We start from the raw sequence: 15,724 nt of genomic DNA on the forward strand, positions 1-15,724 counted from the left end.
GCCCATTTCTGAACTGGGGGAACAGTTTTACATTTTAAAAAAAGCATTACTTGAAAACCGTTTGTCCAAGCTTCCCCAAATTTTGCACAGAGCAAGACTATACTGTCTTTGCCACATTTGTTGATGATCTGACGGCTCATCCTTTTATGAAGACTATTCTAATACATTTCAGTATGACCCTGGAATGCCAAACTGGAAGTGGATGAGGTTTTCATTACAAATCTTTGCTCAAGGCATTCACTCCCGGTTTGAAAACAAAGCTAACCAACAAGTGCTTTAGAGCTAACTAACTTTCTCCAAATCTGTGCTAACCTTTGAGTTGCCCATAATGTAGAAATTCACCCCCAAGTTTTATTTGATTGGTTCATCTCATATATCAGCATGACAAATGAAAAAGATCCCTATTCCCCAAAGCACAAGACAGCAAAGCACAACATATGAATCGCAGGGCTCTTTCGACATCCAATATAATGAAGTGTTGAAGCTGCTAACATTTATAAGAGTGATGAATGTGACTTCAAATATTTGTTAAACTTTCAAAATTGTCTTCTGGTTTGAGCAACACTTTGCACTCACAAAAATGCGTTGGAGACACTAACTGCTTCTGAATCTACAAAGTTCCCTAATGCATTTCTGTCAGTTCAAGAACAGCTAAGTGAAACAGGGAAATATTACAGTAATAAAAGCACATTTCACATTCTGCAAAAGTTTGATATTTTATTTTGCTCTGACCCTGAATTAATCTGGAAAGCACTTAATTTCTAGCTTCAGAGGCTGTCTCTTGTTTTTGAAGATAATAAACATGCTTCAAATATCAGACAGCAACAAAAGACTGATTAGACATATTTAAGCATGAATAGTAGCTTGTCAGAAATAAATTACTGTGGCAGTAATGTCATGTCTAATTTCATTTTTGTAGAGGAGAAATAACATATTTTTAAGAAAAGAAAAAGTTTTTCCTTGTGTCCTTGCACTTATTTAAAATTTAGAGATGTTTGTTGAAGACATAATGTTGTAGGGCTAATCCCCAAGGTCTGATATTAGAAAAAGTTAAGATTTCTTTTTAGCAGGACTGAGGTAATCATGGCTGAATGTTTCCTCAGTGGACACAAAAGCGGATCAAGTTGCTAACAGATTGGGAGATTCCTCCAAGCAGACATAACCTGACCGGAACATTCAGTAAGAATCCAGATTAGTAGGACACATAAAAACACACACAGTGTACCTCCAAAAACTGAGTGGAACACGGAAAGTTGCCTCATACTGAGTCAGATTATTGAGCCATTGAACAGAGTATTGTCAGATCTGACCGATAGCCAATTCTACATGGTTTCAGTGAATTATCTTTCCTGATACTGCCTGGAGATCACTGGTATTCCATAGTGGTAAAGTTGACCAGTCGTTGACCAATTGATCTAATGGATCTACTCCAGTGGCGCCTAATGGTTTCAGTTGTGGTGGTAGTGTGAATCCACTCCAGAAGATAATTACAGGAATTATCAAATGTGCTGCGGTTATCAAATGTGCTGAGGGGGATAGGCTTCAGCATGGAGTGGATTCACGACACCTCCACAAGTGGAGTAACCTCCCATGACTAGTCCATTCTAATTGGGACCTCTAACTGGATCAACCCAACAGCCCCCAAATCTGGAGCCCAGAGAGCGAACCCAATCTTTAGGTTCTTATTGGGATGGAGTCTATCTGCTGGCCTATTGCTCCACAGAGGTGTCCTTGTTCATGGCTTGTCCAACCATTCTAACTTTTCTCTATACTTAGTTACATTTACATAACCAGGGTCATTTCTTTGCAACAGTCAGATCTCCAGATCAAGAACCATCAATTAGGAAAAGCATTTTTTTTAAGTTTTAGAGGAAGAAAAGCAACCCGTTTTTGTTATATTCCAGTTTAAGTACGCCACATCAAGTTAGCAGGAAAACTGATGCTCACTGCACAAAATAAGAGTTGGTGCTTACCTGCTACTGAGACTTTGGCTGTCCGACTGATTATGGCTCCAATTCCTTCTAATGATGCTTCACACTGATAAAGACCCTCATCAGGTTTATGGTGTCTGGAATGGACTATATTCTGTATTAAAAGAGATCCATTGGAAAATTGCTGCCTTCGCTCATCCACTGCCAAGTTTAAAAAGACGCCATCCTTTTTCCATTTGATGACCGGAAATCCTTGATCTGATTCTGCGGTGCAGTTGAGCAACACGTTGCTTCCTCGCATGGTAACCGCATCCGAAGGCTCAATTAGGAACCTCAGTGTTGTAAACCCTTTAACCTGGGTCCCTGTTGACAGGAGAAAACACTCCGGTTAGTCTGTCAGAATTCAAGGAAGGTCCTGTCTCTGTCTTGTGAACCCTAAAACAGGCTAAGTCCTTCATGGTATTTTGCTGGTCTTAGGGCATGGTTATACTGACAAGAATTACTTTTGAATCAGATTTGGTGTAATTAAAATTGATTTGTAAAATCCTGACTACATGATACACAGCAAAGCCCACTTGTTTTTGACCTCAAAGCATGTTTTGTTTTTTGTTTTTTTTGGTTTAAGAGGCTGACAGGGGCTTTTTAATTTAACACGCTTGTGCCATCGATTCTTTATAAATCACTTTGGGCAATGTTGTATTAAATACTGCTTTTGTGGGTGGTTGCAGGTTTCCAAGGTAATGTCACTATGTCGCTATATATTTTTATTTATTTATTTAAAATATTTTTACCCTGTCTTTCTCCTTAGAAGGACCCAAGGCGGCTTACAACAATTAAAAGATGATATTTAAAAGCTAAAAACAGTGAGTATACAAATATTAAAAAAGAATTAAACAAGTATTATGTTTTAAATGGTCAATAAGAAACACATTTAAAAACAGCAGGGCACAACAATCCATTCAGCTATGTCATTTAAAAATCTATTTTTTTAAAAAAAGAGAGAGAAATGCATGCATTCCAAAGGACACCTGAAAATTGAAAAAAATCCCACACAACATTGAAAAGAGAAGATTGCAATCATTGGCGATGCACCAGGACCAGCAGCAATGGAAATTACACAGTCTGCAAGCATGCTGGTAATTAAATGATTTAAAATCTCACATGTGGTTTCATTAAGCGTTTTAAGCTCCTACTTTATATCAGAATAATAATTTTCAAAATGAACGTGCACAGTGATACCAAAACCACATGACTGAAAACTGATTTAAAATACATTGGAGCCGAAATCAATACAAATCAACAGTGTAACCGCACCCTTCTATAACTCTATTGTCTACTTCTTAAATGCCTGTACATATATGTTTTGTGTGTTCATGGATATATGCATCACACTTGAATCTCACTTTAGGCACATCTGGCTGCCATTTAGAGTGATATGACGTTCTAAGAGAAATTAAGAAGACCCTTCTTTTATGGAAAACCTTTTCTGTCTATTTTGGATTTTACTTTTGGGACTTATCAGCTGGCAAGCATCTCTACAAATGATATTTAAGGGAGAAATTTATTTATTTATTTATTTATTTATTTATTTATTTATTTATTTATTTATTTATTTATTTATTTATTTATATCCCGCCTATCTAGTCGATAGACCACTCCAATACTGTTCCAAACAAATGTGGACAATCTCTACTGGTATCTTATCAAACGATTCAGACAAAAAACCTGAGGGAAGAGAAAGCAGCTTGTAATGCGAGAAGCCAAGCCAGTCCGTCACTCTGAGGCTTGTTTTTGAATTTCCAGATCTGGGTAGCTTATGTGAAAAGAAACATCTAGCATCAATTTTACTAACAACTTCAGAACGACTTGCTTCTTTTATAGTGGGCTTACATGGGGTTTGGTGTAAGTGGTTTCTTATTTCTCAGCTCTGTACAGAGTGAAATTTTAGTTCCAGGAGAACAGCCTCTACTCAACAAATGAACCAATTCTTAGGGAAATATATAGCAAATTGTGAATTGCTGCACTTCTACTTATACCACATAGCATTCTCTGATGTTCTTTCCATTTTCATAAAACATAGTACTACAGTTTCCTATAGAACTGAAACATACGGAGACAGTAAAGGGAATCACAGGATAATTGAGTTGGAAATAGCCTATAAGGCCATCAAGTCCAACCCCATGGTCAATGCAGGAATACAAATCAAAACAGATATGACAAGTTGTTGTCCAATTTTCCCTTGAATGCCTCCAGCATTGGAGCACTCATCACCCCCTGAGGTAATTGGTTCCATTGTTGTACTGCTCTAACAGTTAAGAAGTTTCCCCTGATATTCAGCCTAAATCTGGCTTCCTGAAGTTTGAGCCCATTACTGTGTGTCCTGCATTCTAAGATCATAGAGATCAGATCCTGGCCCTCCTTGGTATGACTGTCTTTCAAGTATTTGAAAAGCACTATCCTATCTTGCCTCAGTCTTCTTTTCTCAAGGCTAAACATGCCCGGTTCTTTAAGTCTTTCCTCATAGGGCTTGGTTTCCAGTCCCTTCATCTCCCTTGTTGCCCTCTTCTAAATCCTCTGTTTTTCATTTAAATCTCACTAACAACCCTCAGAGGGATTTCAAACAGTGCTTTGGAAGAGCACAGGATTTCTCAGAAAGTTCTGAAGAGTTTCCAACATGATGATTGTTCTTAGCCAGTTATGCTTTGTGAGAACCACATCCGAACAGTGTCAATTTGGCTGCAGAACTGAATTGTTCAGCTGCACAATTAATGGGGTCCTCGCAAATCCCAATGCAAACCAATGATTCTGTCTGACTACAGTTCAAGGAAAGTATTCCCCTGGAACTGTTGCACTCACTAAACATTCCACCCTAGTTCTTATCACAAGATGGGTGGGCAAGCACTTAAAGCAAAGCAAAGCGTGCTGCTTATATACCACCCCATAGTGCTTCAAGCACTCTGTGAAGTTTACAATTATGCAGGATACCATTTGCACCCCCCCAGCAAGCTGGGTACTCATTTTACCGACCTTGGAGGGATAGAAGGCTGAGTCAACCTTGAGCCGGCTACCTGGGAGTGAACCCCGGGTCGTGAGCACAGTTTTGGCTGCAGTACAGCGGTTTAACCACTGTGCCATAAGGCTCTTACAATGCATTTGTTCAGAGTCTATATGTCTAAACATACATATTTTAAAATAAAGCTGTAAATGTCAATTTTGCCCATCAGAAAGTCATGGATGTTAAGAAGGCTGAAAGGGGCTGTTGGACCAAAAATAGATAATCCTATCAGTGGGTCTTAAATCACATGCTCACATTCAGCCCATTGGTAAAATTGCAGTTAGGGACTAACCATCAGCATACAATAGTCCTGGATTTTCTCACAACCTCCTCAAAGCAACTTGGTACATCGTCATTTATTACCTCAGGTAATAAAAAGTGGAAATGTGACTCAGACTTCCTGCTGATGAGGAGCGTGGGTTTGTGCAATGTAACAGCCCCTTATTTGTTAGCCTCTTACTGGCTACACTTAAAAGGGCTTAAAAGGTGAAATCCAGTGCCTAAGACTGAAACTGTGGACTACAATTCCCAGAAACCCCATCACCATGACTATTGGCCATGCAGGTGGGGATTCTGGAAGTTCTAGTCCAAAAAATCACTTCTCCAAGCTATAGACAGAACTCTTGAACAGTACATGGCTGAAATCCAGTAGTAAATTAGAATTAGAGACCCACTGGATTAGTGCAGATATGGTCAGTCAACTCCTCAGCAAGTTCTATTGATTCAATGGGCCTATTCTAGTTATGACTTACTACTGGATTTCAGCCAATATACAGAAATTTTTTTTGCACTAAATGACGCTTTTGGGGACAAAAAAGAAATAACCATGGGGTTTTAAAGACGTATTTCGCAAACTCCACTTACACTGCTATTCATTTTAGCAAAACCTTCTCACACCAATGGAAAACAATCCTATTTTTGAAACAGTGGCACTCTGTCAGACTTCAGTGTGCCAAGTATATAAAGTCACAGGAGTTAAACAAAAGATTAACTCTCTTTTCATGCAATTACCCCTGCCATTGAGTCACAATTTCAGCTATTCATATTCCATCCAAAAACTACTGTTAGCTGCAAATTGCTTTTCGTATATGATGTTGAACAGCCTGAAGAGTTTTTCAATTGTGAAAGAAACGGGAACCTTCTCTGTTAGTACAGTACTTGTGGGCTTCAAATTAACCTGGTTGTGAAGAAACAAGAGGCACAGGTCGTTGGGTTCTCCATGAGAGGTATGAGCCACTGCAGTACAGTAGTTAGAGTCAGAAGACTTGGGATGAATTCCCACTTGGCCATGAAGGTCATTGGGCAATCGTACCTTTTCATCTTTCCCTTTCTCATTGGGTTATTGGGAGGATAGAGAAGATGAAAAACATGCATATGGCCTTGAGGATGAACACTGTGCTGTGACCTCAGATCCAGCACAGAACCATGATGGCCATCACACATTCAGACCCAGGTAATCCCTTCCCATTCCTCCATCCTCTCCCCTGTACAGTGGGGTCTCTACTTAAGAACGTCCCTACTTAAGAACAATCCAACTTAAGAACAGCTCCATTTGCTAAATTTTGCTTCTACTTGAAAACAGAAATCCAAGATAAGAACAGGAAAAAAAACCTTTCCTGCTCTTTTTTTAACCTTAGGTCATCTTAGGTTAAAAAAAATTCTCCCCCTAGTGGTAGAGTACGTATTAACTAGCTTTGCATTAGTTCCTATGGGAACTAATGCTTCAATGTACGAACGCACCTCTACATAACAAAAAAACTGTCAGAACGGATTAATTGGTTTTCAGTCCATTCCTATGGGAAATTTTGCTTCAACTTAAGAACGTTTCAACTTAAGAATACCATTCCAAAACGGATTAAGTTCTTAAGTAGAGGTTCCACTGTAGTTTCTATGGACGGAAAAGAGCAGATACGGATTAAATGGTTTTCAATGCATTCCTATGGGAAATGCAGATTCAACATAAGAACTTTTCAACTTGAGAACCACCTTCCAATACGGATTAAGTTCTTAAGTAGAGACCCCACTGTACGCCAATGTCACAAAACACACACGGCACTGATGCTCTGGGTGTCAACATTGTAGTTGTGGCTCCAAGTATAGCTAAACTCAGAGGAAAGAGGCAAGCCCGGGGATAAAATCAGATAATGTCATCATCCCTGCTGTTCTGTCTCAGAGCTTTGACCCCACAAGTTCTGGTTTCATTGCCACACAGGTTCTCAACAGAGTTTTGCCACTGATGAACTAAGAACTAACACATCCTGCCTTCATGAGTAGCTTTTACTGCCAAGATTCGGTAGCCTTTTCAACTGTATAAACATTTTGTATACATTTGAAAGCATATGTATTCTACTTCTCAGCCCTCAGGGCATTCTACACTACATTAAAACCCAAAACTAACATTAATAGTTAAACTGAGAGTAACATGAAAAGAATCCGAAAATATTCAAGAAGAAGGGAAGGGAAAGAAAGGGAAGGGAAGTATCTACACTTAAACCCAAACAAATTAACCATATCTTACTTTAGCACCTCCTTCACGGATTGCTGCCTTGTCGTGGCGAAGGGGCGTGAGTAATTCAGAGAAGCTATGGGCTATGCCGTGCAGGGACACCCAAGATGGACAGGTCATAGTGGAGAGTTTTGACTAAACACGATGCACCGGGAGCAAAAACTGGCAAGCCACTCCAGTATCTTTGCCAAGAAAACTCCATGGACAGAAACAAAAGGCTAAAAGATATGACGCTGGAAGATGAGCCCCTCAGGTCGGAAGGCATCCAACATGCTACCAAGGAAGAGTGGAGGACAAAGAGTAGACGTGGTCTAAATGGGCAGGGTATAAATTCAATAAATAAATTAAATATATAAAATAAAATATATACAAGTACTGTAGGTCCAGAGCTAATGAAGTGGTTGGGCCAAAGCTGAAAGGATGCTCAGCTGTGGATATGCCTGGAAGTAAAAGGAAAGTCCGATGCTGCAAAGAAAAATACTGCATAGGAACCCAGAATGTAAGATCTATGAACCTGGGAAGGCTGGATGTGGTCAAACAGGAGATGGCAAGAATAGAATTGATACTGAGTGCTCACTGGAAGGACAGATCCTGAAGCTGAGGCTCCAATACTTTGGCCATCAACTTAGAGGGAGGGGAATCATGGGTTACTAGTGGGATTAAAACATGGCAAAACTGTCCCCACAAACAGATCTTCAGATCATAGACAATGGAAGTATATACACATTATATATACATTAAATATATATATATATATTTAAAAGCAGTTCTAATGTGATCTATTTTTTTCTCCAAAGAAAAATCTCTATCTACAGCTGCAAATAGTGCATATGAGAAAGGGTAGTGGGGGAAATAAAGATGAAAAATAAAGATGCACTATTCCTTGTGAAGAGATCTGTCAGCAATGTATGTCTATAAACTATTTATTTATTTTATTTATTTATTTTATTTATTTATTTAATTTATATGCCGCCCACTCTACCCAAAGGTCTCTGGGCGGCTAAACACATTATGCTCCTTTTGTTCTGGAACATGTCAGATCCACCTCCTGTCAAATTGGGCAGAAGGAAAACAAACCACTGCTTACAGCAAATAGCTAAAGTGGTCTGCAGAATTCCCAAACAGCTCTGCTGGGGCCAGTTCGCAAAGTTACCCTTGAAGATTTCGTAGTCGTTTTGATATAATGTGTTTAAGGAGTTCTCTTTCCAGGAGAGCTAGTTGCTCTCCTTATAATCTCCTCCTTTGGCCAGAGCTTGGTGAGCCAAGAACGTGAAATCACAGGCAGATACCCATTAGTCTTCAAGATGTGTTGAAGTGCCTTCTCTGTCACTTCCCCAAGACTTTGGAACTCCCTCCCACATTCCACCCTAGCCAGATGGTTGCACCTTATTGCTTTGGATGTGTTTTTCATGTTGTGTTTGTTTAGCATTATTTTTAGTGTGGTAATTGCTTGATCCTTTTTAGTCATTTGTGTCCTCACTGATGTTAGCTTTAAATATTGTCTTTTAATGATGTAAGCTGCCTTGGGTCTTTTTTAAGAAGAAAAGTGGGGTAAAAATTATTTTAAATAAATAAACAAAATGTACACGGAGACATTCCAGTCCCATAACCTACCTCTCCCCCATTTTCATCAACCCCCAACATCTAGAGGGTGGAGGTTCAGGAGACAAGAGAACTATGCTATCCACATAGGGTCTTGGTAGAGATAAGATCCTGGAAAATGATGGTTGTGTCTAAAGATGGGCATGACCCAACCATCTGTCGGTCCAACGGGTGTTCTACAGTTCCGAGCCCTGCCTCCTCCCGTAGGCATCCACTCAGAGGCAGTGTCTAGAGGAGGTGGGGCAAAGAAGCCATGGTGCTGTCTCTGAGTGGACGCCTGCCAGAGGAGATGGGGCTCGGAACCACAGAACACCTATTGGACCAATGGACGAACCAGTATGAACCAACGATCCAGGGATTTGTGCCCATCTCTAGTTGTGACTCAGGTGGAGAACCCCCAGAGACAGTGGCCATCTTGCACTTCAGATTCATTACCTTCCACATGTAGGAGCAAGTAGAACTAGAATGTTCCCCCCTTTGCATAGCTATTTTAAAGTGATTTTAAATAAGTGAGTAGGACATATTTGACAGCCCTTCAGGTATCTGAAAAGAACAGTTGTTTGAAGTGTTGACCATAGAACTTATTTTCTGTTCCACTGGCCTTGTCTGATGCCCTCTTCTGAAGTCTGAACTCAACACAACCTGTCTACATACTTTTTAAAGTACGGTGCCCAGAGATGGACACAGCATTCCAAATAAGTGCAGCATTAATGCAAAATAAAGTGTAACTATTATTCTATTAACACAGCCAACAGCTGTGATGGCTTAACAACCACTGCTTTCTGTTTAGTATCCTCTCTGCTGGCATTCTGCTCTTGGCACCCCCTCTGCAGAGAAGTCTATGATGAGAAACTGGCTTTTTGGAGCTCATCAAGACCCATCATGGAGCACAGACTGAAATCTGTATTGTTCCATTTCAAACACAACTCTCTGGCATGAGCAAAGGGAAAATGCGGAGGGAAGAGCTAAGTCACACTCTTCCCTCACTTGAATCAGGCCATCTGGATAATGCAGATCTGAATAGTGCTTACGGATCAACCAAGACAATGAAGAGAATGTGCATTTCCTACAATCAACCCATTCCCCTTCCCTATAGAATTTGCTCAGAAGTATCTGCCTTAGCAATTAGACTTGCAAATTAAGCTAGTGTTTGCCTTTCAGTGACCAGGCACAAAACAAGGCACACTAAATGTAAGATGCATAGGTGAGAAAAATCTTGTGCTATAGCTAATGGTGTAACCACAAAGAAATTTGTCTCAGGTTGAGATGAACTTCTCCATACAGCATTTGGCAATTAAACTGCTGCTATTATCCCAGGAAGACGTGTCTCCGGTATCCACACAACACACAACCTCCATTCTCCCTCATCTTTCCCTGCCATTATCACCAACCTCTTACCTCCCTCTCTCACTGGCATTCAGATCCCTTCTTTTTGTAAAAAAGTTTACCAGTCAAAGTAGCACTGAAATGCCAAATGGTGTGTACTATTTTAGCCGCCTAGAGTGGTCCGTTTGGACCAGATAGGCGGGGTATAAATCAAATAAATAAATAAATAAATAAATAAATAAATAAATAAATAAATAAATAAATAAATAAATAAATAAATAAGGAGGAAAAAAAATTACAGCTTACAAATTTCATTGAAGTTGTAGTCCTTACCAGTGCAAGCAAAACGTTAGGGTTCACACACCAAGCCCCACTTTGGCCATCGTCATCTAGACTTGTCCAACAATATGCCTAAAGGACTGATATAGGTGATTGCACAAGCCAAATGTAAGACAGGATAAAGCAAGTGGAAAAGCTAAGGAAAAAAATTCCCCCTCCTCAAAAATCACAATCCTTTTGTCTTGAGATACTATGGTAATGTGCTCTGTATGGAGGACTTGGAACAGTGTCTAGTGTGGCTCAGAAGGCCAATTCGACAGTGACAATCCCTTCCACACTGAAGACAAATACAATCTGTCCCCTGTCCAGCTCCCTGATTTGGCTGGTTTCAGGGCTGCCTCTTTGCCTCGGCCTGCTGAACAAGTGTCTCTTCAAAATGGGAGAGCCCATGATGCACCGCCTGCCTCCAGGCTGAATGCTCAGATGTCAAGGTTTCCCATCTGTTGAGATCCATTCCTAAGGCCTTCAGATCCTGCTTGCAGATATCCTTGTATCACAGCTGTGGTCTCCCTCTGGGGCAATTTCCCTGCACTAATTCTCCATACAGGAGGTCTTTTGGAATCTGACCATAAGCTATTCTCATGACATGCCCAAGCCAATGTAGACGTCACAAGCCTTGAGGGCCAAACAAAATATACTCATGCCCAAAAATTGAATCCACTTGTGAATAGCGCAAATGTCATATAGTCATTAGGGCACATATTGAAAGAACACCGAGAAACAGCAAACAGCAAGACAAATACTTGTCTGGTCACTCTGAAATATACTTCTCACGACATTAGGGGGCACCTTCTCTGAAAAACTAAACGTACTGTCTAGTATGACCTTAACTGCTTAAGCTAGAAGGTGCGGAAAAGGTGACCAGAACTTGTACGCAGGATACTTCATACCTAACATTTTCTTTTCACCATAGATCACCATGATTGAGGGGGGGAAAGCTTTGAAAAAATGCGGTACCATCATGCATGAAGAACGCTCACATGTTTTTAACACAGAACGATTCACTTTATAAAAAGGGTGCTGCTCGAGAGCAGAGCCACATGTTGGGAGTTCGATTCCCCGCTGGGCCCCCTTGACAGGGGCTGGACTCAGTGATCCATAGGGTCCCTTTCAGCTCTGCAGTCCTAAGCTGTTGCTGATGATTAACACTTCAAAGTTTTCTGAATAGGACATTCTTCATGTTCTCCCCCCCCCCCCCATGCTGACAGGACACATCGCAACCCAGGTACAGTGAATCCGTATTGGAAGGTGGTTCTCAAGTCAAAAAGTTCTCAGGTCAAATCTGCATTTCCCATAGGAATGCATTGAAAACCATTTGATCCGTATTTGCTCTTTTCCGTCCATAGAAACTAATGGGAAGCTGCTATTCTGCCTTCGACCACTAGAGGGGGATATTTTGTTTCTTTTTTTTCTTAGGTCAAGAAAGGTTCAGGGAAGGCAGGGAAAATACAGTCCAGGCAGTACCAGGCAGTCTGAAGACTCCCTCCCAATCCACTCTCTAAACGCTGGGAGGAGTGAGGAAGCAGACAGGCACCCTTTTCACTGGCCAACAGTTAACTGAAAGTTCACATTTTGCACTTTCCCTGCCTCCCACGTGGTTTTTTTTTCCAGTTCTTAACTCAAATCTAAGTATGTAAGTCAAGTCAATATTTTCCTATGAGAGTGGTTCGTAAGTCAAAATGTTCTTAACTCGAGCCGTTCTTAAGTCAAGACCCCACTGTATTTCAGGTGAATATTCGGCCAGACGAAAGCTCGGTGTTTTTCACTTTTCTCTTTTTAAAAAAAGAAAGGAATATCTGGAAAAGTGAGTATACACCCAATTCAGATTAGATATGAATGATGGGGTGAATAGTTGGGCGCAGTATTCCCAAATAAGTGCAGAACTAATGCAAGCTACATGAACCAGAAATCTGTGGAGTGTACAGCATACAACAAAGCTCTGCAAACTTTTTAGCAGTAATTAACTGGCTGTGGCATCAGCTGAACAGCTGATGAGACCTAAGGACAACTCTGGGTACACCTCTGTTGAAACAGTTAATCGATTTGATGGAAGGAATGCTGGGTGGCAAAGAGGGAGACTCGTCATTAACTTTCTGCCAACGAATGAGCCAGCATTATTCACAATACCAAGATAAATGCAAGGTGTATCAGCAGTGACAGCAGGACAAATGATTTTGGAAGGTGTGGAGGGGATGTAAAACCTCAAGCTTGCTATCCTGTTTACAGGACTGCTGGAAACATAATCCCTATTCTTGTTGGAGTTTTTTTTCCCCCATAACCTCACATGCTGCCTGCAGTTTGTTTTACTGGAAGGGACTTTTCTGGGCTCAGGTGATAATCTAACCAGCACTAACCAATTGTTCCTTCGAGACCTTGAATTCAAAGACAGCCACCACCCCCTCTTGATCTGCTGGGTATTTCTTTCCCTCTCTTTCCTGAGTTGGTGGCAGTTGTTTGTTTGCTGTTGATCTATTTATTACTGTAAGTAATGAAACTTTTTTATTCTTTCTCCTACAAATGTCTCAGAGTGAGTTACTGAGACCTTAACTGAAAGTTAATGTCATGAGTTCAGCAGAAGAAGATCTGGAATCTGAGGGGTTAATTACAGCTGAGGAAAATGCTGGGCAATCAGAATCACAGACAGATGAATCACCACCAGATTCTTTTCCCCCACTAGCCAGAGTGAGGGATAAGCTTCGGCAAAGACTCATGACACAAAGGTCTGAGGCTCACATGGATGCTTCCCACAGGAACATCAGGTCGACAAGCCCTGAGTTTTAGCAGGATGAAGTGTTTAGATGACTGTTGCTGCTATATAATCTGTACCCAGAGGCTTAGAAGCCTGTGGAAGTAACAAGTCAATTTTCTGGCTTGTGTCCATGCTCCTGCTTATCTTGAACCTTGCTCTCTTGACCTTTGGCTTTTGGACGTTGACTTCTATGGTTTGTGCTTTGGCTTTGACAATTTGGCATCTGTTTTGTATCTAATGGTTGTTGTGGGTTTTTTTGGGCTCTTTGGCCATGTTCTGAAGGTTGTTCTTCCTAATGTTTCACCAGTCTCTGTGGCCGGCATCTTCAGAGGACAGCACTCTGAGATGCCAGCCAGAGACTGGTGAAACGTTAGGAAGAACAACCTTCAGAACACGGCCAAAGAGCCTGAAAAACCCACAACCACCATTAGATCCCGGCCGTGAAAGCCTTCGCGAATACATTGTTCTGTATCTCCCAGACTTCTGACCTTGGACTGGCTTATTGGACTTTCACCTGCTGAATCCTTTAGGAATATGACAGTTAATGAGAAAGGAGTGTCTGTCTGGGGAACGCTATTCTCCTCTGTGGATCTTTGTGGTTCTACTGCATAGTTATAGGGGACTGGGTGGGTGTGTTTTCCCTTCATTACACGTGCTCTCCACAGGCTTTGATGATGATTTTGCATCTAGCTATTCTGATTGGTGTTTCATAACCTGAATGATCCTTTCTCCACCTTGAACATTCTTAGTGTCAACATCATGGCCAAAATCCTACTGCGTTTTTATGTCTGTTTAATGCGTTTGGAACAAATTTCAGCAGCTATTTACAGCAAGTCAGGAAGTCAGTGCAGGCATTTGCTCCTGCAAGCCAACTGGCACATGCCTATGCCAAAGTCTTAATTTGCAGTAATTCATCAATGATGTGCTGATTGTGTTACAATGGCAGCAGGTGTTAACTATGTTTTTATTCTGACATTACCGGCTTGGATCTATATAGGCCTCTCTGCTAGTAGAAAGCCTGTGCTACTTACAAAAAGGGCCCCTTACAACCTAAAGGAGGAGTATGAAAAAAAATAGTCCCAGATTTCTTCTCTTCCTATCTTTGCATAAGCTGACTCCCCACATCTTTTATGATGTACTAAAATATGCTAAAAGGTCACCCAAGCTTTCTATAGACTGGACCTTTAAGATGGACAGTACAGAAAAGAAGGCTGACTGCCGAAGAATTGATGCTTTTGAATTGTGGTGCTGGAGGAGGCTCTTGAGAGTCCCCTGGACTGCAAGGAGATCAAACCTATCCTTTCTGAAGGAAATCAACCCTGAGTGCTCACTGGAAGGACAGATCCTGAAGCTGAGGCTCCAATACTTTGGCCATCTCATGAGAAGAGAAGACTCCCTGGAAAAGCCCCTGATGTTGGGAAAGTGTGAAAGGAATGACAGAGAACGAGATGGCTGGACAGTGTCATCAAAGCTACCAACGTGAATTTGGCCCAATTCCGGGAGGCAGTGGAAGACAGGATGGCCTGGTGTGCTCTGGTCCATGGGGGTCACGAAGAGTTGGACACCACTTAACGACTAAACAACAGCAAAAATGCTCTGGGGTGTGTGTCCCACTACAATAAGCTGAGAAATATGGGTGTGGATGTGGGTCTACACAGTGGGTCCAGCTGGATCATGTTGGACAGAAAAAAGTCAACCAAGCTCTCTATAGACTAGACCTTTGCAATGGACAGTACAGAAAGTCAGTTGAACTATGTATGTTCAAAAGTTATTCTCTGTGCCTAGTGAGTCCTCGTGTCTTATCAGTTGTTCAGCTGTTGACACAACTAGTTAATTGCTGATAAAAAGTCCTCAGAGTTTTTGATTTGTTTGTGTGGTTTTAACAGTGCTGCTGATTTCCTGTAGAGGAGGGGAGATGCTAGTAAGATGTTCAGTGCTGTAATTACTTCTTAGGTGAAATCCTGCTGGTATAAAAATATACCTGCAGAAGGCTGATGATGTCATCAGCAATGCTCAGATTTGGAAATAAAATATTCCCTGCTTCTGTTCTACAGCTCCCATGTGATCTCCTTTATCATGTGTTAAGCTGTGGGAGGCACAGGAAAAGAGGAGGAAGTCTTTAATTAACAAAAATCATTGCTGCTTGAAATGTCATCCCAGCAGCCGGTATTCTTAGTGATTAAAGACTTCCTCCTTCTCTTATGCTGCTTCCCAGA

At 41.1% G+C, this 15,724-nt stretch overlaps 1 protein-coding gene across 2 annotated transcripts in view; it reads right to left on the reverse strand.

The window, feature by feature from the left end:
• DCC (DCC netrin 1 receptor) overlaps positions 1-15,724 on the reverse strand; it is a 1,127,120-nt gene that overhangs the window by 689,246 nt on the left and 422,150 nt on the right. For both annotated transcript variants that reach the window (XM_078384133.1, XM_072992925.2), the window contains exon 2: positions 1,974-2,294. In XM_078384133.1, the coding sequence (XP_078240259.1) occupies positions 1,974-2,294 (321 nt within the window). The remainder of the gene's footprint in view (positions 1-1,973; positions 2,295-15,724) is intronic.

This window comes from Pogona vitticeps, chromosome 2 (genome assembly GCF_051106095.1).
Source record: "Pogona vitticeps strain Pit_001003342236 chromosome 2, PviZW2.1, whole genome shotgun sequence".
NCBI lineage: Eukaryota > Metazoa > Chordata > Lepidosauria > Squamata > Agamidae > Pogona > Pogona vitticeps.